Source organism: Dreissena polymorpha, chromosome 2, assembly GCF_020536995.1.
Source record: "Dreissena polymorpha isolate Duluth1 chromosome 2, UMN_Dpol_1.0, whole genome shotgun sequence".
Classification (NCBI taxonomy): Eukaryota; Metazoa; Mollusca; class Bivalvia; order Myida; family Dreissenidae; genus Dreissena; species Dreissena polymorpha.
Genome location: NC_068356.1, coordinates 111,680,854 through 111,706,041, shown reverse-complemented (window position 1 = coordinate 111,706,041; position 25,188 = coordinate 111,680,854). Strand labels below are relative to the sequence as shown.

The following is a 25,188-nucleotide window of genomic DNA, read 5'->3' as shown; positions in this document are numbered from 1 at the left end:
ACTTTTCCCTTTTATTGAGTTTCTAGTTTCAAGGTAGATTCTTCTTAACAAAAAATCCAGTCTAGGCGGAAAATGTATTCCTTGATTAGCCTCTGCGGACTACACAGGCTAATCTGGAAGACACTTTGCGCACATGCATTAAGCCAGGTTTACCCAGAACGAAGCTCATATTGTTCGTAATAGAGACCAAAGAATACTATTTGTCTCGAATAATAAGAAGTTTATTAAGAATTTCATTTTCATTTTACTATTTGCACAAGTATTTGCAGTACATGTGGAACAAACAGGCTGAGTAGTAGTGACTAAATATTTGTGTAAAATTAGGCGTTTTTATTTTCGCTAATTTCAGCGGCGGTTGGCAAACGGGCCTGGAAGATGTTCTACGCGGTGCTAAGAGACATGATCCTCTATCTGTACAAGGACGAACAAGCCCTGAAGAAATCTGGGAACATGGGGTCACACAATGCCATTCGAGCGCACCACTGTTACGCCACTAAGGCCACAGACTACAGCAAGAAACAGCACGTGTTTCGTCTGCGCACCGCTGATTGGGCCGAGTATTTGTTTCAGACGTCCAATACCAAAGAGTGCGAGGAGTGGATTAATGTTATGAACTTTATAGCAGCCAGTCTCTCTGCGCCGCCGTTGCCGGGGGCGGTGGGATCGCAGAAGAAGTTCCAGAGACCTCTCCTCCCAGCAACGTATACCAGACTGACGATGGTGAGTTACAGTTAGCAGCTCTTTGGGAAAACCAGGTGTAATGCGTGCATGTAAATTGTCATCCCAGTTACGCCTGCGCAGTCTGTGACTCTCTTCCCCTTTAATGTGTTTTTTTTTTCGTTTTAAGGAAGTATCTTAAAAAAAACAACAAATGAGGCGGAAAGTGTTATTCCTAATTGTGGACTGCAAATTAATGGGTTTTTTTTTTTCTTTTAAAGGAAGTTTCTTCTTAACAAAAACAACAGTTGAGGCGGAAAGTTTCATCCTTTATTCTTGACCGCACAGGCTATTCTAGAATAAGGCCTATACAAAAAAGTATTGTTTCCTGTATAATATATATAAAAAAAGAAAAAGCATTTTGAAGCAAAATTTTGATCGAGATTTGACTGTTAATATCCTGATTTTAATGATCTGAGTTGCAGAACATGCTTTCGTTTAACTGTAAAATACTATTGACAGATCGTAAAGGAGGAAGTGCTTGATGCGCATGCGCAGTAACATTTCATGAATGTTCACAAAAAACATATTATTTTTACTGCTCATAGTTCATATTTGCTCTCTTTTATTTTCAGGTTTTAATTCTAGGAAATAAATAAACTTTTGATCTTGAATTATTTGCCCGACATTCGGACTGCTAACATAGCACTTTCAAACGGACCTGTCTTTAAATTTCGGTCAGGTCCGACGGTCTGGCACTTTTGGGAATGTCTGTAATAGTTCAAATAATAGAGTTACCCCACTTGGAGGTATTTTGTTCATGTATTTTCTTCTGTGGAGTTCAGGGTCTATAATTGTTAGCAAATAAAAATACAAGCCTCGGTCTGGGAAAATGGGGTTTAATGCATTTGCGTAGCCTCGTCCCAGATAAGACTGTGCAGTGAGCTTTCTGCTTTCATTAAATTTTTTGTTTAAAGGAAGTCTATTCTAAACAGAAATCCAGTTTAGGCGGAAAGTGCTATCCGTGTGCAGACTGCACAGGTTTATTTGGAATGACTTTACGCGCATGCATTTTTTTATGGTACTTTTTAGGCGGACCAGTTGATTTGTTTCGAGGAGCACCTCAGTCAGACGGAGCTGGATCTGCAGGAGCACCGCCAGTTCCCGCCTGAGAAGGGCTCCAAGGCCAGCATGATACAGCACTACATTGAAAAGGAGACGTACCTGACATTTGAGGTCAGATGATACTCAGAGTGGAGAAAATTAATTTTATCTCAGTTTTACAGCGAATTCGGTTGATTAAAGGCCCGTTGATTAAATTTCTGCTATAACCATGGCACACGATACACAATTAGCTTGACCCAGTTAACATCGATCCGACCGTATTTATGAATGAAATCTCCAGTTGGAAAGACACACCTTCACATTGGACCAATAGAATCACTCGTGTGTTTAAAATGTCAGTTAGATGAAATGTATGTAAACAATAGTATGAAAATTTATTATTCAAAATGATGTTTTCACTAATTAATATCATAGCCACATGCTAACCGCCTGTGATGGCAACAAATAGACTAGAAATATTGCTGACAATGGTGGATCCTGTGATAACTTAAAAAGTTCTTCATATTTATACCCCCACAAACAAAGTTTAAGGGGGTATATAGGAGTGAACTTGTCTGTCGGTCGGTCTGTCTGTCTGTCCGTATTAAGTGTCCACTCTCTAATTCAAGTAGTTTTCATCCGATCTTCACAAAACTTGGTCAGAAGTTGTATCTACATGATGTCTAGGCCAAGTGCGAACATGGGCCTTGCCGGGTCAAAAACTAGGTCACGGGGTCACGTAGTGCGTTTTAAACATTCAGCATGTTGTCCGCTCTCTAATTCAAGTAGTTTTCATCCAATCTTCACCAAACTTGGTCAGAAGTTGTATCTAGATGATCTTAAGGCCAAGTTCGAACATGGGCCTTGCCGGGTCAAAAACTTGGTCACGGGGTCACTTAGTGCGTTTTTGAGCATTCAGCATGGTGTCCTCTCTCTTATTCAAGTAGTTTTCATCCGATCTTCATCAAACTTGGTCAGAAGTTTCATCTAGATGATCTGAAGGCCAAGTTCGAACATGGGCCATGCATGATCAAAAACAAGGTCACAGGGTCACTTAGTACGTTTTACACATTTCACTTTTTAACCTCACCATGTTGTCCGATCTCTAATTCAAGTAGTTTTTATCCAATCTTCACCAAAATTGGTCAGAAGTTGTATCTTGATAATGTCTAGGGCAAGTTTGAATATGGGTCATGCCGGGTCAAAAACAAGGTCACGGGGTCACTTAGTGCATTTTAAACATCACAATGTTGTCCGCTCTCTAATTCAAGTAGTTTTCATCCAATCTTCACCAAACTTGGTCAAAAGTTGTATCTAGATGATGTCTAGGTCAAGTTTAAATATGGGTTATGCCGGGTCAAAAACTAGGTCACGGGGTATCTTAATGCGTTTTAAACCTCACCATGTTGTCCGCTCTCTAATTCAAGTAGTTTTCATCCAATCCTCACCAAACTTGGTCACAAGTTTTATCTAAATGATCTCTAGTACAAGTTTGAACATGGGCCATTCCGGGCCTAAAACTAGGTCACGGGGTCACTTAGTGCATTTTTTAACATTCAGCATGGTGTCCGCTCTCTAATTCAAGTTGTTTACATCCGATCTTCACCAAACTTGGTCAGAAGTTTTATGGAGATGATCTTAAGGCCAAGTAGAACATGGGCCTTTCTGGGTCAAAAACTAGGTCAAGGGGTCACTTAGTGCGTTTTAAAAATTGAGCATAGTCCGCTGTTTTTTGTGAAGACGACATGCAAAATATGTGTCAATGCGGCATGTGGGGGGATTTGTCAGGTCTGTGACAAAGCTCTAGTTTTTCATGAAACTTGAAACATGGATAGATGGCAATATGGAGATTATGCACGTCATTTCATTTTGTTCCTACATCAAGAATTCTGGTTGCTATGGCAACAGATAGACTAGAAATATTGCTGAAAATGGTGAATTTTCACCGGTAGGGGACCATATTGCTTGACAATAGTCTTATTTCCACCCAAATGTTCTGGAACTATTCTGAAGTTCATGCACAAAATCAGACAGTTTTGTGCAAGATGGTGATGTGCATGTTTTTTTCCTCCCGAATGTTCTGCAATTGTTCTGAATTCATTCGCAGATCGATCGCCTCAAGGAATACTGCTACCTTCTGAAGGCCAAACTGCAGGCCCAGTCACAGGAGCGGTTGGACGCGTCGCTCGTGGAAACCACGATAGGGGAGGACGAAGAGGGCATCAACAAGTCGAAACGGTTGGCAACCGTTAGTGCGGCCAACGTTGTGGGCCTTAAGAGAGGCCCTGTGCAACGAAGTGCTTCTGATAGGTACAGTTATAAGGCTGCTATTTCACACGCAGATAAAGTTAATCTAGATTTGATATGAGAACCGTTGTTTAGTTTAGGATTTATGTTTGTTCACAAAAGTGTAATATTGTGCGCGTATTTAGGCTCTAGATTAGATCACCTGTTGTGTATACTCCATGACATTATTTTAATGATGATATTGTTATTTTTGTTTAAGTGCTTCAGTCATCACATTTGTTTCAGTTGTTGATTCTCTCTGTCACGGTGCCAATACCAAGTGACTTTTTCGGATGTGTGTTGGGAGAATAAATCACTACCCAGTTAAAAAATTTAAGGATCTCTTTTTTTAATATTTAACCATTTTTAATGGGATGAAGTAGAGAGCCCGCTCATTCGTAAGTGTTTTCTACGGGTATCATGATCTTTTGAAACAGATAGGTATTTTTTCAGTAAAGTGCAACCGCGCGTTTGAACGGGTAGAAAAATGTCGGATCAGTGGATGGACTTCATATTACAAACATGCGGTTGCACTTTGCGGAAAAAATACTTATCTGTTTAAAAAGATCATGATACCTATATAAAACTCTCACGAATGAGCGGGCTCTCCACTTTATCCCATTAAAAATGGTGAAATACTTAAAAACACATCATTAAAAATGTTAACTGGGTCGCGCTTTATTCTCCTAACAAAGATCTTAAAAGGTCACGTGGTATTGGCACCAAGTCTGTGTTTTATATGTACAGTCATTGTTGTATCCAGAAGACTTTCAGATCCATGTATTTAGTATTGGCACATTTACCTGTCATTATATACACAATACACATGTACATTTTATATCACCAGAAATCATGTATTCAGGCTTTTTTTCAAACTTTTGTTGAACGCAGCTAATTAGTGTACAGTTTGATATACCTGCTCTAGTATTTAAAATGCGGTTTAATTGATCTAACGAACAATCCTCTCATTGCTCATCTTAATATTATTACGTTTTGGTTTAAAGATTCTTCAAAATTATCGTTTCTTTACTGGGAGGGGGGGGGGGGCATTAGGGGCTTTATTTTGTGGGTGAAATAGTGCTTCCTAGAGAAATCTGCTGATATATGTTTTGACTTCCAAACTCCGTTTTTGGTCACAATTTCAAATGAAAATGTGTTGTTTGCTTCAGAGGACTTTTTTCTAAGAAAAACAAGAAATTATGGCAATAGATATATGCCTGTTGGGAAGGGGGTTTATTGGAGTCGCCCTATTGGGCGCTGGGTTTGTTGATTTGTCTGTCTGCCCTTATATTATATTCCAAGTCTATGTAGAGATTTACTTCCACATTTTTAAAGATAATATTTAAATTGATGTTTGTTATTGATTTCAACAGTAGATATGCAATTTCTCAAGCCATCTGCAGTGACCCACACATTCTTGAGTTGTGTGTCCTTGAATATATCTGACCAGTGATGTAGGGATATTAAATGGAGCGAAATTTGTATCAGAGCTCTAGTTTTTTAACTTTTCTGTATTAAGGTATTTCTAATATAATAAAATAACTATAAGAAAAATATTGTGAAAATAGAATGTTCAATTGGTAAGTTTGTGTTAACCAAACATTTTGTAAATATAATTCTATTTCTTTTTAAAATAACAAACTTCAAAGTAAATCGCACAGTTGTTTGATGTATTGCTTTTGCATAGATTCCTTTTTGGGTGTGTTTAGAATTTCATGTCTTCTTTGTAAGCAAGGTTTCTTAAATGAAATCCATGTTAATGATATGCTTATTAAGCAGACAATTATACCAAATATTTTTTAATATTTCTTGGGTGCATTTATGCATTCTTTAACGTGATGTTTTCTGTGAATGTTTGAAGCCAGTACTATTTTCATTATCTTACTAGGCAGTGGGAAGTCAGCATATGATATGATGTTGTGTACATTATTTCTTACATTCAATATTTCAATATTTAAAAAAACTCACGGTGCATGGTTATTAATTCATGTTACATTTTCTCTGACATCTTCTCTTTTCTTCTACTTATCATGTTTATGCAGTCATTTATCGATTATGTATGAAAAAAAGTATGTTGCATCAGTACTTTAGTTATTGGTTTAATTTATGGCAATATCATAAAATCAACAGCCATATTTGGTATACGTGTTGTACATAATAATCATTGTTGAAATCCATATGATCCACGTTGGTATCGGGATAATATCGCCCTTTGATATAATCCCTTCATGTTCATTTTGATGATTGGGACAAACTAGGTCTTGTTTGTACCACCAAGACATAGTTCTCCACAAACAAAAGTGGTCGTGTTCTAATAAGAAAATAGCAGCGAACAAATTAATAGAAATTATGCCATATGCAAATAAAAATAAAGGATATATTTGTAATATAGGTTTGCTTATTTATCATCATTATTTACGCAACAACTGCTACTAAATGCAATTGCTATATTAATCAACATCGTTTTGGATATGATATGTGTGTTTATACAGAAAACAGAAAAGTCAACACAGTTTTCTATGTAGAAAAATAATTTATTTTTATTTTAAAAAATATATGGTGTATTGTATGCATAAGTAAACTTTGCCCAGAAGGGATTAAATCCAGACTTTAACCCTTTCAGTGCGGGAACCGAATTTTGAAGGCCTTTGCAAACAGTTTGGATCCAAATGAGACGCCACAAAATGTGGCGTCTCATCAGGATCCAAACTGTTTGCTATTCTGATAGTATTCTTTGAAAAAAATCACTGAAAATGCTAATTTTAGAAATTCAGCAGACGACATTTTAGCAGAAGACAAATTTCCCAGCATTCAAAGGGTTAAACAAATCAGCTTTATTCTTTGTATGTGTCTCTGTGCAGATCTGTTTGGATTTAAAGAGTCTGAATCTCTCGTAACAAATTTCATTTTTTGTGTGATCTCATCTCTGTAAAGCATCTAGTCATGATTGCGTTGTGAATAGGATAAATATTTTGTTTAAACAATTGAAGCCTGTTTTTACTAACCAATTCTAAGACTTAAGTCAAAGAATAAAAACTGTTCTTTGAACCTGTAGTGTTCTATTTAGGTTGTGCTGTACTGGGGTATTGTCAGTTAAGCAGATTTTTTCCACTTCAAACCTAAGCTAGTATTACAAATGTTCGTGAATCTGCTGAATACATTTAACAGTGACAAGTTTTTGTTATTTCTGTAGGGGGGGGGGGGGGGGGGGGGGGGGGGGGGTAGGGTATCCGCCTCTCAAAAGGTGGTTTCCAAGAACTAGCCACTGGTTCTTACTGTGCTCCATTGTTGAGACTAATTTGGGGTTAACTATGTAATTTTTCTTTATTCTTCAGTATAAATATTTGTTGATGACACAAGCAATATTGGTAGTCTGAATTTATTCAAACTCGGAATTACCTTTCTTGGATCTTAATCTTTTCTATAATCTTTAGGTTTTGAATTGGTTGGTGAATATGGTTCTAGAATGTGAATCTATAGTGTTGTGAAAATAAAACTTGGTATTTACTTTTATGACTTTATTTTCCTGGAGTTTTTATTATTTTATTCAAAACTTTTTATGTCCTTGGAAACAAAAATTTCTACATAAGGAGATTGACATATACTTTCGCGCGTGTATGTCAGCATCTTTTTATAGGGAATAAACAGCTGTTTTCTTATGGAGAAAATCACTTAAACTAGATTTGTTACATTTTTTTAGCATTATGAAAACAGAAATTTTATTAGAACAATTCTCATATCTGGAAGATGGTTCACAGATCCAATAACAGGTACCTTAATCTTATTTATTTTATTTTAAATTTGTAACAGTCGAAAACAATTATTGTTATTCACTTAAAGAAAATGATGTATAAATTTATGTTCCCAAAATGTTTTGTCTTCAACTTTTGCTTTATCTTTAAAATTTCATGTATTCTGTGATTGATAATTTTCTTTGCTGGTAACAATTTCTTAAGCTAATTTTAGCAATGGTCGAATGGACTGTACATTTATGTGATTAAAAAATATGCTTTGTTTTAACAAATCATTTTTACAATTTTCTATTACTTAAATGCAGGAAAGAAATTAAAGAATTTTCTTTATTTACCTTAATTTACCATAATATGCACTTCATTTTCCCTAGCTTTGGGTGATTTAAACTTGATCTTAATATACATGGTCAATTACTGTAAACATAGGACATGTGTAAGTGGTCCTCTTCACAATATTTGCTACATGTCAAGTGCTTTGTGTTATTTAGTCTTTGCTTCCAGGTCATTGCAATTTTGATGCATTTAATATTAATATACATCGTTGTTTTGTATGTAACAATTAAACTAGAAACCAAATCATGACTTATAAAATCCTTTTTTTTGTTGCAATTTTTACTTATCTTTATCATACTGTGTCTCTTGTGAGTTTTGTCCTTGTAGTAATTTTGTTAAAAAGCTTAAAGTGATATTATGGGCATTTTTGACTGTCGAATTGAGCTGAAAAGAATTAACAGGTCAAGAGAATTAGTTAAAATGTGGTAACTGACCAACTATCTAAAACTCATCTTGCTACCAGTTGTTTATAAAAAATATATATTATTTTCGATATTTTACATGACTCACCCAGTCCTCTAAGTCGAAATGATACGTAAAACAAAATTGTGTCTTTGTGTCGTATGAACGAATCGGCATGAAAACTACAATTATTTTTCTCTTTCCGGGATATTGTTTTAGTATGTTGATGCTGCATTAACAAATTTAAGTGTATATGAAGTGAAAACACCAAAAATGAACAACGTTTGCGATAGACACCTATATACTGTTAGATGCCCAAAATATCACTTTAATTAAACAGACACTAGAAAAAATAACTGCAGAGTACTGAATACAATTTTAAATATGGTTTAATTTCTTGTTGAATACACTGTTAAGGTAACTTAGGCTTTGGTGTTGTCTTATAATCGGTGAATTTTCTTGAGTAGTATCTGATTTTCTCACACCTGTGTAATTTAGCTATATTTTCATAAACATTTTATAGAAAATTGTATTTGAACTTATATCCATTTGTCAAAATTATTGAATGTAAGGTTCAGGTTTTAGTTGTTCGCATTTTTGTTGAGGATAAAGGTCTACTTTAAGACTGTGTCTCAAGCTTTGCTTTATTTAGGCTGTTGTTGATAGGTAAAAAATAGGTGTTTAAAATGTGATGATTTAAAACAATCAGGTAAAAAGTTAGTGTTTAAAATGTGAATATTCAAAACAATCATTGGCATAAACCTTTAAAAAGTATGCGTTTTCGGAGGCATCAGCGATTGCCCTCTCCGTCCTTTGCTACAAGGTTAACGCCTAGATGACATGTTTTGTGTAACATCATTGCCACTGTCTACACCGCTTTGATTCTTGCATGGATGTTACATTTGAGCACTTTCAACACACCCACATCACCTGATATAGTTTGATCTTGATATTGGCCTTATTTTGTACTGATTCATATGGGCAAATTAATTAATACAGACAAGGCTTAAGCCTTTACCATTTAAATATGTATTTTAAAGGATTCCTAGTCCCTTAGAAAGTTACATTAAATTTAAGACATTTCTTACTAGATTCAAGTTTTAAAGGCTTCATTTCCAACCCTTTGATTCTGATGAGCAGCAAACAGCATAAAACCTGAAAAGACATCGAGTTACTCGCAGGCTGTTCTGGTTTTATGCTGTTTGCATAAGCCATTTTCACTTTGCTTCTTATGGGGGAAAGGGTTAAATTGTGGGCAACCACATTTATTTAAGGCAGCATATTGTTTTTACTGCATTTTGGTGTCTACACACTTTATTTTGAAATTTCATTTACTGAACTTGTAAAACATTTTGGTGTCTCAATATAAGCCTTTGGATGTCAAATGAATGTTTTGATTGTTAACATGTGAGTATCTTTAAGTATTTGATGCTTTGCGAGACATAAATCTTCAGCTAGTCATTTGTTAAGTTGTTTCTACTGTGTTTGCATATGTCTCTTTAATTTTATTCTGTACATATATAAGCTTTATAGTTATGCTGAAATATTAATTTATAATGTGCAGTTTTACATCCAATACTTCGAAATGCGTTTGTGATATCTCATTGTAAACCGTTCATGGTTTTTAAAGAATAAATCAACCTGCAGCTGACAGTTCAAGAACTGTTTAAGACTCCTTCAAGAGTTTGTGATGTAAGAACCCTTGTCATAAAGCAAGGTTTTGGTATATGTTAGGTGCTAATCTATATGTATAAATTATATGATACCGTAGTGCTAGGGAAAGATTATCATAGGATTATTTCTATTATTGCTTGTATTTTATAAAAGGTGTTTAAGTATTTCATAGGCTATGCCTTTAGTAATATTTTGGGTTACATTCATGTTTCAGGGTTATCAGAAGCTATTGTATTTTTAGCGTCACATTTTTTGTTTCAGGGTCATATAATCAGAAGCTAAGTTATATTCTGGGTTACACTTTTTAACAGAGCTCTAGAAAAAAGATTTAGCCTAAAGGGTACCTTACTTTATTGTTTCAGACATAAAGGGCATTTAGGAATATTGAGGGTATTTTTTCATTTAAATAGAAAACTGACATAGTACATGGTGTGTTTAATCTAGAAATATTGTTATTAATTATAAATAAATGCAAACAGATTTTTTTTAAATGATGATATGAACAGACTTTCTTTGAAATATTCAATTTACAGATGTTGTATTTCTGTCTTGATTGGGTTTTTCTTACATATAGTACAGGTATTCATGTAGTACATGTACGTGATTTAACTATTGACATATTTCGATATACTTCCTGCAGGAGCTGCTTGTTGCTTAAAATGTCCCTTATATGATCTACAAATACGATGGGCCACCATTTTGATTACAAGCTTCTTTTGATTGACTTACTTTTGAGTCAAAGGTTTACTAACACTAAAAACTCCACTGGATTATTGGTAAAACCGGTTGCGCACTTTAATCAATCAAAAATATGTCCCAAGATTTGTATTGATTAATGTTACCTATTGGGATGATTTTTAATGCATTTTTATGTCCCCCTGCCACTACAGTGGGGGACATATTGGTTTTGCCCTGTCTGTTGGTCTGTACGTTGGTCTGTTTGCTCCAACTTTAACATTTGCAATAACTTTTTCAATATTCAAGATAGCAACTTGATATTTGGCATGCATGTGTATCTCCTGGAGCTGCACATTTTGAGTGTAGAAAGGTCAAGGTCATCCTTCAAGGTCAGAGGTCAAATATATGTGGCCAAAATCGCTCATTTTACGAATACTTTTGCAATATTGAAGATAGCAACTTAATATTTGGCATGCATGTGTATCTCATGGATCCGCACATTTTGAGTGGTGAAAGGTCAAGGTCATCCTTCAAGGTCAGAGGTCAAATATATGTCGCCAAAATCGCTCATTTTATGAATACTTTGGCAATATTGAAGATACCAACTTGATATTTGGCATGCATGTGTATCTCATGGAGCTGCACATTTTTAGTGGTGAAAGGTCAAGGTCAAGGTCATCCTTCAAGGTCAGAGGTCAAGTATATGTTGCCAAAATCGCTCATTTTATGAATACTTTAGCAATAATGAAGATACCAACTTGATATTTGGCATGCATGTGTATCTCATGGAGCCGCACAATTTGAGTGGTGAAAGGTCAAGGTCATCCTTCAAGGTAAAAAAAATATCAAAATCAAAGCGACGCAAAAGGGGACATAGTGTTTCTGACAAACACATTTTTCTTGTTTATTATATTTTTCAATTGCGTAAATACAAATGTACGCAGATAAGCATCTTATCTGGAGCTCTGCTTTTTAATGTTTGATTTTCCCTTGTATTCCAGTGGGTCTCTGTAACAAATTGCCTGCACAAATGTTGAGTCCCAAACAAATTTGGTTGAATGCAAATTGTTAGATTGTGTTTTTTAAGAAATATTTTATAATGTTCAGTAATTTAAACACCTTTTTCTTGATTAATTTATCTTGATTTAATTGATCTATCACCACAAAATGTTACTAGGCACTTTCCTACAATGAAAGACTTAAAACAAACTTTAACAAAATAACTAGCTCGGCTATAAGATGGCCAAGTCAACTTTAAAATATTATAGCAGCATAATAAAATAAAATTGCTAGCATGTTTTACTTCATTAATTTTGAAATTGTTGCCTGTTGATACAATTTGCAACGATTTTGATCAAGATCATTGCATAATTTGATGTGTTAACAATACTATAGCAATACTTGGTTCTCATCTTTATTTGTAGGAACAAGGAAATGAGAAGTTAATTTGTGATGTTAGAGTGTTTGGCAAAATTATCAGCTACAGAATTTATATTCATATGTTGCAAATCTATCATGATTGTTAGCTTGTTTGTATGTTAATGCAGCTCATACTTGATAGTCAACCTAGATAACAAGTTTATCTGGGGGTTGACATATGTATCACAAATATAAACTAGTCTAGAAACCAAACTTGAGTTGTGTTTCTATTGATTCTATGAATTCATCCTGCAGTGCTTTTTGGAAATTATACACACTTTGCAATAGGCACAATTTACATTGTAAAAAACCAACAAATCATTTACTGTTAATATGCATACATTTGAATTAGTGTTTGTAGAATTCTGATAGATCACATGATATGTTGTTCTAAATTAAAAGAGTCCCATGGCAGGAGAAGTAAATGCGATTCAGACAATCTACATTGAACAACAACACTTAAATCCTCATTTAAGTGTTGTTATATACATTTGTTGTTCTTCATTAATATGAAGGAAATTTGAACAAACCTTGTTTGTACCAGGCATTTTTGAACAGATAAATGCCATTGAAAAAAGGCAACAGTTTGCACCATTAAAGTTAAAAATAAAACAATTAGAATTGCTATAGATTAAAGATAATTCCATTGACAGCATCTGTACATAAAATATAAAATATTTAATTTTATGATTGAATGCTGAATTTCATCACAAACCATAGAAAGAACCATATATGTGTATACAAAATACATGTGTATGTTACTTCTCTATTTATTATAGACATGTATGTTACTTCTTTATTTCTTTTGATGCTCCGGAAGGGTGGCATATAGTTTTTGAATTGTCCATCAGTCTGTCCGTCCGTCCGAAAACTTTAACATTGGTCATAACTTTTGCAATATTGAAGATAGCAACTTGATATTTGGCATGCATGTGTATCTCATGGAGCTGCACATTTTTATTGTTGAAAAGTCAAGGTCATCCATCAAGGTCAAATATATGGCTTCAAAGCGGCGCAGGGGTGTCATTGTGTGGCTGACAAACACATCTCTTGTTTAATAATGTGAGGAAATCCAGTAACTATTGCATTGGCATATTAATTAAAACTAGTTCTTTTTAGAGGAAAAGTAATTAATTAAATTGACATTTTGAATGATACTTCTGTTTTTCATCTATATGATGAACATTAAAGAAGTCAATACATTTCCATATCTTCGCTTCACGGCTTGACTTTTGTTTCATTAATTTTTGCCTGTCATGTTAGCACACAGCACTCATTCTTGAATGACGTTTTGTCATCACAGTTTATAAACGTTTTTCTGTTTGCCCAGATTATGCTGTTTTCGGGAATCAACATCATATAATACTCTAGTCTGACCAATGAAAATGTTGGTCACACTTGTTGTGTTGGTAAGTTCTGTAACGCTAAATGCAATAAGTTGAAATCCCTACCTGTTTTGAGTTCTATTTTTCTATTGGTCAAAAGCACTTCATTTGTTGTGGTTTTATTTGTATTTTGTTTGCAGCATTGTCATGTGTTCCTTTTTTTATGACTGGTCAGTTTAACTCGCACAGTTTTGAGTTTGAGTTATGTTTAGTGATTTGTTAAGAGCACATAATTATTATTTCACTTAGTTGTTTGCATGTTTTCAAATGTCACCAAAATGTTTGCAGCGTTGTGTGGATTGTTAATGTCAAGACTTGATTTATTCCTTATTTTTTTTATATACAATATAATTGCATGTTTTTAAGCTCACCTTAGCACAAAGTGCACATGGTGAGCTATGGTGGTCACTCTATGATCGCTGTGTTGTGGTTTTCATGTGTTCTGTCAACTTTAAGCTCTTTACCGCACTTGAGGCCACTTATTTAACCCTTTCCCACTCAGAAGCAAAGTAAAAATGGCTATGTGCAAACAGCATAAAACCAGAACAGCCTGCTAGTAACTCGCAGTCTGTTCAGGTTTTATGATGTTTGCTGCTCATCAGTATCTAAGGTTTGGAGATGAAGCCCTAAAAACTTTAATCTAGTAAAAAAGTTCTTAAATTAAATATAACTTTTGTAGGGACTACAAATGCTTGAAAATTATACGTATCTAAGTGGTAACGGGTTAATGTAATCCTTATGAAAAAGGCTCAGAATGATGATCACAAAAATATCTAGGCCGAGTTGGAATCTGGGAAACATCAGTCCAAAAACTAGGTCACCCTGTCAAATTTTAGAAAAACCTTGTTATCACTCTAGGGGACACATGTATCACTCAATCTTTATAAACATTTGCAGAATGTATATCTTGACAATATATGTTCAAATCTTGGTCATATGCGTCCAAAAACTAAACTAAATCGCAAGGTCAATTCTTAGTGAAACCTTGTTGCCTTTCTAGAGGCCACATTTATGACTTAATCATGAGGAAACTTGGTTAGAATGTTTATCTTGACAATAATGTAAGCCTAGTTCGATTCTGGGTAAGGTGTATCCTTAAACAAGGTCACATGGTCTGATGATTGAAAAAAGATTAGAGACCACATTCATGACTCAATCTCAATCAAACTTGGCCAGAATGTTGATTTTGACAATAGGTAAGGTAAGCCTATTTTGATTCTGGGTCATGTACATAAAAAACTAGGTACACAGGTCAAATATTAGAAAAACTTTGTTACCTTTCTAGAAGCCTAATAAATGACTCGATCTTGACAAAACTTTACAGAATGCTAATCTTTCAATATCTTGGCGGATTTCGGTCACCTAATCAAATCTTAGAAATACCTTGTTACTACCAAAGAGGTCACATATATGACTCAATCTTGATGAAAATTGATGACAGGTACATGGTACATGAGCCAAGTCATGTGTGTCTAAAAACAAGGTAACCATGCAGGTAAAGATTCGATAATGGGTTTACCTCTAACTCAGGTCAGTTCATCAGGATCATCATGGCTCCTTGTTTGTTGTTTTTCTTTTATTTTCAAATCGCTCATTTTATTTTGAATGCTGCTTAAAATTGTTTTCAAGTTATAAACATTCTTAACATTGTGTGCATGCAAAGTTACATATTTTAGTTTCACAATGAATTGAACAATTTGGTTTAATAACCGAGTTGTTTCTCTTACAGAACAAATGTTATGTATTAAACTGAATGTTTAATTATATAAGCCAGTACTAATGGAACATGTTTTTTATATATTTAATAATAAATATTGGATTGAACTTTTGTGGATTGAAATGTTATAAATCTAGTGTATGTTTATTGCAGTAAACAGACACTTAAACAGAGGGAAGATCGTATTTAGTTATTTTGTTTGGTTATTGGTAATATATAATTGCTTCTTATAGGTAGAACTGTTACCTTGTGCTCACATTTACTTGCGTCTATTGCAAATAAAATTCAGAAACTGCGGAATATTCTGTTATGCGTATTGTTGTCCAAATCAAGAAATGTGTAAAATTATAACAAATTATGATTTAAATAACTTGGAAAGGATGGCATTAATATCTTGATAAAACATTTTATTTAGTGTCAGATGTTTCATTTGTTTGTTTTTATGCCCTTTTTCGAAGAAAAGGGGGCATATAGTGATGGGACTGTCCGTCTGTCTGTCTTTCCGTCACACTTTGCGTTTAGGTTTCGAAAAATGCTCATAACTTCTATGCCCCTTGAGATATAACCTTCATATTTGGTATACATGTGTATATGGACAAGGCCTTTCCATATGCACACAAATTTTTACCCCTGTGACCTTGAACTTAGGGTCCACGTTTAGGTTTCGAAATCTGCTTTTAGGTTTCAAAAAATGCTCATAACTTCTATGTCCCTTGAGATATAACCTTCATATTTGGTATGCATGTGTTTATGGACAAGGCCTTTCCATACGCACACAAATTTTTACCCCTGTGACCTTGACCTTGAACTTAGTGTCCGCGTTTAGGTTTCGAAATCTGTGTTTAGGTTTTGAAAAATGCTTATAACTTCTATCAAGCGTTTATAGGGGGCATAAGTCATCCTATGGTGACAGCTTTTGTTTTTTGTGTTTGTTTTTTTCGAAACAGAAAACTAGTTATTATTTTTAGAGGTTGAAATAAAATACTATAAAAGTTATCTGCATTCCAAATTATATATATATATATATATATATTTTATTCAAAGACAGAATTTGGTATAATTGCAAAAAAGCGTTGACATTTGCTTAAAATAACAGTTGTTGCTATGCATCGGTATTATAGGCAATGTGACATAATTTGTATTTCAGTAAACCACTTCTTTCAGAATTTTGTTTGCATTTCTTTGCAGATGTTGGGCTCTCGAAAAACGCTTCTGTGTACTCTTTTCTTTTATCAGATCACCATTTGGCTAATGTATACTTTTTTAAATGATAAATTGTCAAATTGTTAAATTGTATTGTAAATTCTGCTTTGATATGACAGTTTTGGAGTTGTATCATTTCAACTATAGTTTCCTTCATTTGGACTAAGTATAAAACACAATTTTTTCTCGCTTCAGGGAACAAATTGAGAGCCCAACATCTGAGGAAAACATGGAGAATTCTGACTCGAATGGTGTTTTACAAGACCCAGAATATAACGAACATGGGGAGCTGGTACACTCGGAGACTATTGATACGAAACTATAGCGTCATACTCTCCTTCATACATACAATGTCAATGAAATTTACGTTTTTCATTTACGGTCTTGGCTGTGTTAAAATCCTCACCTACAAACTGACTTTGTGATAATGACATGCCATCTTTATGAATAACATGCCTGTGCTAGAGGAGGAACGTTTATAATTGAGCCGTGTTCTGTGAAAAAGGAGTTTAATGCATGTGCGTAAAGTGTTGTCCCAGATTAGCCTGTGCAGTGCACACAGGCTAATCAGGGACGACACTTTCTGCCTAAACTGGATTTTCGCTATCAAGAGACTTATTTAAACAAAAATACCACAAAAGCAGAAAGTGTCGTCCATGATGAGCCTGTGTGGACTACACAGGCTTATTTGGGACAACACTACGCACATGCATTAAACCCCTTTTTCACAGAGCCAGGCTCAATTGAAGACTACCACTATATTATATACCTAATATAAACGTAAGTCTTGTGATATCAAGGTGATAGGGTTTGATACGTGTACCTCAGCTTTAGCAACTGTCACATTTGCAACATTTTTCACCATCATCTTCATGTATAAAAACCCGTTAAGATCCCTTTACTATTTCAAAGTAACATTTTAAATACCTTCCGTCCGCAGTAGGATTTTAGATCATAGGGCTATTGTGAATAGTATATGAGAAGCTTCATGCAAAAATGGGTCTTATGACAATATACCCATTTTCAAAAATGCTGCTCAATTATATAGCAATAATGTGCCAATGTCTGTGCTACAATATCGTGCATGACTTTAGACTCCATGATAATGATGCATGCATGTCACATGGCCATTTTGTACCACTTTGTGTTTCCGTAGGTGCGTAACTTTATATTTTCAATTGAATCTGTAATATAAACAATGCTTTGAAGAAAAAATGCTGACAACTACAGCTTTTTAATGATTTCGTATGCTACAACATAAGGGCTTACAGCTTCAGGTATAAAAACATAGGAAATGTCATAGGTTATCAAGAAGAAAATGGAGACAACTATTAAAGGTTTATAAGACAGGAAAAGTTATTTAACTACCACAAAAGAGGCTGACACAGACAACAAAGTCAAGATGCCATAGGTTGTCAAGAAAAAGAGTGTTATCGTAATTAAATGAGGACCATAGTCAGCAAGAAACAAAGATTATCATCTCTGTTATGTGGTTAATTGGAACAATTGATGATGAATTTAAGCAAAACAATCTCCTTGAAGAAGCTGTCCATGCGTAGTCAATATATCGAGGGTTTACAAGTAGAAATTAACTTATTTATAAGGGTTATTAAATCTTAACATTTTTCTGTCTTTTTCCTTTTCACCAGTTTTGCACAATTATTAATGCATACAATATTATTTATGTGCTGATGCTACAGAAGTTAGCCAATGTCTCAATAAGGTAACCATTAAGGAACTCAGTAGTGTAAAAATGTTAACATTGCCAGGTTTTTATATTGGAATCATCTTGCCTGTTGAAAGAAAACTTTTTGAAAGTCATATAATATAGGAATACCTTTATATAATATAAAAGACACAATAATAATGAAACTCAACAATGTGACCCCTTAGATGTGGACCCTACCCCAGATTCATAATGTTTATGAGCCGTGCTCTGTGAAAAAGGGGTTTAATGAATGTGCGTAAAGTGTCGTCCCAGCTTAGCATGTGCAGTCCACACAGGCTAATCAGGGACGACACTTTCCGCTATTATGATATTTTTCGTTTCCAGAAAGTCTTTTGTTAGCAAAAATCAAGTTTTTGCGGAAAGTGTCGTCCCTAATTAGCCTGTGCGGACTGCAAAGGCTAATCTGGGACAACACTTTACGCACATGCCCCTTTTTCACAGAGCACGGCCCATATGTTTGTAAAAGGACCAGTGTACATTATTTTGTTTCTCTTATGGTCTGAAGCCCTTGAACCCAAAAACTTATGGTAAATCATATTAACTGTGAAAAATCTAAATTAAGTTCCAACATGTTTAGCCTTTTTAGGAAGCTCAAATTAGAATTCAGAATGTTTTACATATTCATTAAATTTTGAAATTTGCTGTTATTGAAGATGAATATGTTAACCATATTTCCTGATATTTATAGACATGTAACATAACCAAGTCCCACGTTTTGTATAAATTTGTAAAATTGTTGTCAATAGCTTGTTTGTCCTATTTGTTTTGTTTCTGTAATATTTAGATTTTATTTTTGTTATCATTTTTAATAGTTTACATGTTTTACAAAGAATGCAGTTTAGTTCAGGATTATCATTTAATTATCCCCTGCCAAAGGCGAAGGATCATATAGAATTGAAGTTGTCCATCTGTCCGGCTGTCACAAAACTTTTTAGGGCTATATCTCAGAAACTATATATGATATCAACCTGAAACTTCAAAGGTGAATAGATATCAATGAAGAGAAGTGCCATGCACAAGAACCATAACCCTACACTTTCATTTAAACGAGTTATTGCCCTTTGTTTTGTTTTTTTGTAAGATGAAATTTAACAGGTCTATAGCTCAGATACCATGCCAGATTTTAACATGAAACTTCATGGGTTTATTGATATTAATGATAAGTGCAATACTTAAGAGCCATAACCCTTCACTTTCTTAACTAAGAGTTATTGCCCTTAGTTGTTTTTGTAGGATGGAACTTTTCAATGCTATATCTCAGATACAATGCACCCTTTCAACATGAAACTGCATGGGTGTGTAGAAATCAATCGGAAGAAGTGTCCTGCACAAGAACCAAAACGCAGCACTTTCTTAACTAACAGTTATTGTCCTTTGTGTTTTTTGTTTGATGTACCTTTTCAAGGCTTTATCTCAGATACAATATTTCAACATGAACCTACATGCGTGTGTAGATGTCAATGAGTAGAATTGCAATTTATAAAAACAATGATCCTACACTTTATTAATACCTATTGCTCGTACCCTAGGCTTAATGATTATACTGTATATCAAGGGATTTGCACTGATGCATACACAAAGTTTATTTGGCGGGGGATATCAATTCGATGAATTTGCTTGTTTGTTATAATTTTAAGCTATTTATTTTTATCAAGTCGAGACAAATAAATTTGTAAACTTTTAAATTATTACTGTTTAAATGCATATATGAAACTATAAACCAATGCCTTGTTGAAAAAAGCAAACAAATAAGTGATTGAATGTTTTTAAATATTATACTAATAAAAAAAAAATGTTTAAAATAATGTTTGAGCTTGACTTTAGGCAAATCATTTTTCTTGCCCCTAAGTGAACCTTTGAGCAAGCTAAAGTGTTTTGGTAGGCTATTTTCTCAAAGATGGTGTTAGGGATTTTAATTAAATATAAACATGGATAACCCGTTATTTAAATGAATCCATCGGGTAATTTTTTTTTAATAACTGGCCGTTTTACTCCTCAATTTTAATTTACACATACAGTGTAAAACTAGGCATGTTAAAGCGTGTTGGTAAGCTAGTTTTGTTGGAATGGCTTGATGGATTTTATTGCAACTTAAAACATGCATTTTCTATATAATATGGCAGCAGGGCCAAATTTGGTGCACGTTTTGAATATTTATGCCCCCCTTCGAAGAAGAGGGAGTATATTGTTTTGCACATGTCAGTAGGTCGATCGGTAGGTCCGTTGGTCCGTCCGTCCACCAGATGGTTTCCAGATGATAACTCAAGAACGCTTAGGCCTAGGATCATGAAACTTCATAGGTACATTGCTCATGACTGGCAGATGACCCCTATTGATTTTTAGGTCAAAGGTTAAGGTCACAGTGACTCGAAATAGTAAAACGGTTTCCGGATGATAACTCAAGAACGCTTACGCCTAGGATCATGAAACTTCATAGGTACATTGATCATGACTCGCAGATGACCCCTATTGATTTTCAGGTCACTAGGTCAAAGGTCAAGGTCACAGTGACTCGAAACAGAAAAATGGTTTCCGGATGATAACTCAAGAACGCTTACGCCTAGGATCATGAAACTTCATAGGTACATTGATCATGACTCGCAGATGACCCCTATTGATTTTCAGGTCACTAGGTCAAAGGTCAAGGTCACAGTGACTCTACACAAAAATGGTTTCCGGATGATAACTCAAGAACGCTTACGCCTAGGATCATGAAACTTCATAGGTACATAGATCATGACTCGCAGATGACCCCTATTGATTTTTAGGTCACTAGGTCAAAGGTCAAGGTCACGGTGACTCGACACAGTAAAATGGTTTCCAGATGATAACTCAAGAACGCTTACGCCTAGGATCATCAAACTTCATAGGTACATTGATCATGACTGGCAGGTGACCCCTATAAATTCTCAGGTCACTAGGTCAAGGTCACAGTGACTCGAAACAGTAAAATGATTTCCTGATAATAACTCAAGAATACTTAGGCCTATGATCATGAAACTTCATAGGTACATTGATCATGACTGGCCGATGACACCTATTGATTTTCAAGTCACTAGGTCAAAGGTCAAGTTCACAGTGACAAAAAACATATTCACACAATGGCTGCCACTACAACTGACAGCCCATATGGGGGGCATACATGTTTTACAAACAGCCCTTGTTGTATAATAATATGAGCCATTTTTAACTTAGACATGTTCATATACATTTCATAGGCAGGTTTATATTAAAATCAAATTGCACATGAATATACCTTGTTCAAAGAATCCCACCCCTCCCCAATTGTGATTGTGTACAGGATGGGTGGGGTAAAGGTCACTGTTGCTTAAAATAGCAAAATGGATTCCACTTAATTCTTCCTTCATTTTTATTTAATATACAATGAAAAAATCTGCTCTATTTATGAATATTGAATGTAGCTATTTTAATTAAACTAAATTTATAAATACCTAATATTCATTTATCGTTAGAGTTACATGTCATTCCTGAGGTCAACATAAAATAGAAAAATTGGATTCCGTTTAGTAATTAAACAACTAATTGAGCTTTTGGCATGCTACAACATACACAGATGGCTCCAATCTTTATTTAAGATTGCAGATGGGTGTAAGGTCTATGTTCATAAATATTGATAAACAGTTTCTGCTCAATTACTCACTAAAAATTTAGCTTTTGTATTGATACTACCTTTGTTGTACTCGGAAACTTGAAAACAAATTGAGGAGGTGTAATTAAACTAACGATAGTTGCGCATAGGATGGGATCAAGGTCACTGTTACTAAATTTGGGAATATTTGGTTTTCCAATGAGGCACATTGGGTCAAAGTCAAGTGTCAAGGTCACTGTAAGTAAATTAACCAAAATAGTGTTTACTCAGAATCAAAATGCATGTGCCTCTGAGGATATTTTGCAAATTTGACTAGTTCTAAATTACTTGGTAGCTATATATATATATATACAGTTTGGTTTAGAAAAAAAGCTGCAGAAGCTGTGACAAGCACAAGAAAAGACGACCATGCAATCCTTTGACAGCTCTTTTGTGTTTTTAAGTTAATTACATCTTAATATTGGCAAGAAGCATTTAATAAAATATTGATATAACACTGATATATTTGTATTTTTTTTTTTTAAATGGTTTTGTTTTTGTTATTTTTTTTCACTTGTTTGTTTGTTTTTTGTCTAGTTTCTTATTTAAATTGCACAAGGTCCCATTTTTATTCACTTTGGTTATTTGTATGTACATGTATGGCATAATTATCGCAAATATTCATTTACACACATTTGCAGTACACAACATATTTTTATTTTTAGTACTGTACTCCATATCAGCGTCAATATGATATTTTTATGCCCCCGGATCGATAGATCGGGGGTATATTGTTTTTGGCCTGTCTGTCTGTCTTTCTGTCTTTCTTTCTGTCTGTCATTCTGTCCCAAAACTTTAACCTTACAGTCAAGTTTTGCAATAACTTTTGAAATATTGAACATAGCAACTTGATATTTGGCATGCATGTGTATCTCATGGAGCTGCACATTTTGAGTGGTGAAAGGTCAAGGTCATCCTTCAAGGTAAAAGGTAAAAAAAGCAGCGCATTAGTGGGCATTGTGTTTCTGACAAACACATCTCTTGTTTGTAATTTAATGTTAACCTAATAGTTTTCCTGTTTAAAAATGGAAATTAAATCATTAAACTTCACTATGCAGCAAACAGATAGTTGAAAATAGGGCAATACATTTAAGTCACTAAACACTTATGACAGATTTTGAAATTTAAGGGTTTTAATATCAACATTAAGTTATCGCATTTTTTAATGATAACTAATTTGCATTGTGTTGTATTTAGTGAGAAGTTTCGTCCATGTGTGTATACATTTTCATAATACTGAGTTAATTATTTTGTGTCAGAGATAACTCCAGTTGATTATTCACTAGTGACAGAGTTTATATCCTTAAGACAGGAGTTTGTGATTTAGTTAAGTCACGTGTGACATTATGAATATCCTTGTGGCAGAGTAAGGTCATTTTCTTGCTTCTTACTGGCATAGTTTTGTCCATGACAAATCTTAACAAGTTTTAATTGCATCTTAATGGATATAACAGTCTTTTAAACATTTGATCTTTAGTTGCACTGGTTGAGAAAGTGCAATTTATTGTGTTAAACTGTCCCGTCACATGTATTTAGTAATATATATTTTAGTTATGTGTTTTAGTTAGATCAGGTTACCGGTAGCGCCGTATGGAATCCAATCTAGTTACACCCCTATGATATTGTGCCATAATCAAACTTGATATCACAAACAAGTATGCATTTAAATAGGAACCTGACGTGTAAAGTACCTGCATACTGCATATATTATATAGTTGAATATGTATTGTGCCAAATAAAAGATGCATCTGCTTTTTGGAAGCAACATCAAATTATAAAAAGTTGTCTAGTTACCGGCTGAAAGTTCATGATTGCTTTATAAGACAAATAGGTCGATCTAAACATATACATTACGAGAAATAAGTTTTGAGTGGAATAAGGAATCACAACAGAAAATAATTAGCATGCGTGTCTGCTGTAATTCTTACAATTCCAAGTGGTTTTGCTCTGATGTATCACAGTGATACGAGCAACTCGGACCATTTCCCAGGATTTTTTCAAAGGCCCCTGAACAAAGACTGGCAGTTGGCAATTTGTTAATTGTTTAATTTGATGTGTCCTACATTAGTTTCTATCTTACTTCAGAGCTAAAACAATCGCACAAAGATGTTATTTCAAGTACAGCGCGGACCATGATTATATCATGTATACATATGGTAACCCTTGATTTGGAAATTCAATAATCGTTGGTGGAAATTGTTGTTTAATAACCACACATACGAAAGAAAGGGCGTTTATTGAACTTTTAATAACGATTACCGGGTGTGCGAATAATTATTTCGACTAACGGGATTTGGTTAGTATCCCCCGCAAAAGACGGAGAAATATAGAATTGGGATTTTCCGTCCGTCAGTCAGTCTGTCATTTAGTTAGTCAATCCGTAGGTCAAAACTCGGCATGGCTTTATCTCAGAAACAATATAAGATATCAACATGAAACTTCATGAATGTATAGATATCAAAGAGGAGAAGTGCCATGCACATGAACCATAACCCTAGACTTTCTTAAATAAAATTTAGTATCCTTTGCTGTTTTCGGTATTGTGTATCTTTTCACTGCTATATCTCAATACGCTACACGATTTCAATATGAAACTGCATGGGTGTATAGATATCAATGAGGAGAATTATATTGCCATAAAATAATAACCTTACACTTAAATATGTTTTGTTGTATTATACCATATTATGATATGCCAAGTGATTTTCACCCATCCATTAACACATTTTATTTGGCTATGGATATCAATTTAAAGAATTTGCTTGTTATATTTGAAATTGAAGTGATAACCGTGATTTATTCTGTGCTCTGGCAGGGGTTTGGAACATGTCTGTGACGTTTATAAGTAATGGTAGATTTAACCACAGGTGGTTAGCGTGTGGCTATGATATTAATTAGTGAAAACATCATTTTGAATGATAAATAATCATATTATAACGAAAAATTATTTTTTCTGAAAAAAAAATTCACTATCAAATATATATATATATATAACAAGGTATGCAACTCAAAATTACCCCAAAACGGGGTGCATCGCTTTGAACAGCCATATCTTCATCCATTGTGCAGCGATTTTCACGATCTCGGTCTTATTCAACGCAGAAATGAATTTCCTTTCTGGAAATGTACATGTCTTGCAATATTTTTACAAATTCTGGGTAAACTTTTAAGAAATAACACGATACACAACACGCATGACC

At 34.4% G+C, this 25,188-nt stretch overlaps 1 protein-coding gene and 1 long non-coding RNA gene across 9 annotated transcripts in view; both read left to right on the top strand.

Annotated features, from left to right (window-relative positions):
- The window catches only part of LOC127868532 (uncharacterized), a 147,783-nt gene extending 124,014 nt beyond the window's left edge, over nucleotides 1-23,769 (top strand). Inside the window, exon 2 of the long non-coding RNA XR_008044167.1 lies at nucleotides 20,696-23,769. This is a non-coding gene — a long non-coding RNA (uncharacterized LOC127868532). The remainder of the gene's footprint in view (nucleotides 1-20,695) is intronic.
- The window catches only part of LOC127868524 (PH and SEC7 domain-containing protein 2-like), a 54,389-nt gene extending 30,620 nt beyond the window's left edge, over nucleotides 1-23,769 (top strand). For 2 of the 8 annotated variants that reach the window (XM_052410367.1, XM_052410368.1), the window contains exons 9-12: nucleotides 350-720; nucleotides 1,750-1,893; nucleotides 3,869-4,071; nucleotides 16,806-23,769. In XM_052410367.1, coding sequence (XP_052266327.1) covers nucleotides 350-720; nucleotides 1,750-1,893; nucleotides 3,869-4,071; nucleotides 16,806-16,935 — 848 coding nt within the window. In that variant the 3' untranslated portion in view covers nucleotides 16,936-23,769. Of the gene's footprint in view, nucleotides 1-349; nucleotides 721-1,749; nucleotides 1,894-3,868; nucleotides 4,072-13,635; nucleotides 16,404-16,805 lie in introns of those variants that run through there. The other 6 variants (XR_008044165.1, XR_008044164.1, XR_008044163.1 and 3 more) reach the window with 6 other exon arrangements.
- Nucleotides 23,770-25,188: the final 1,419 nt, after the last annotated feature.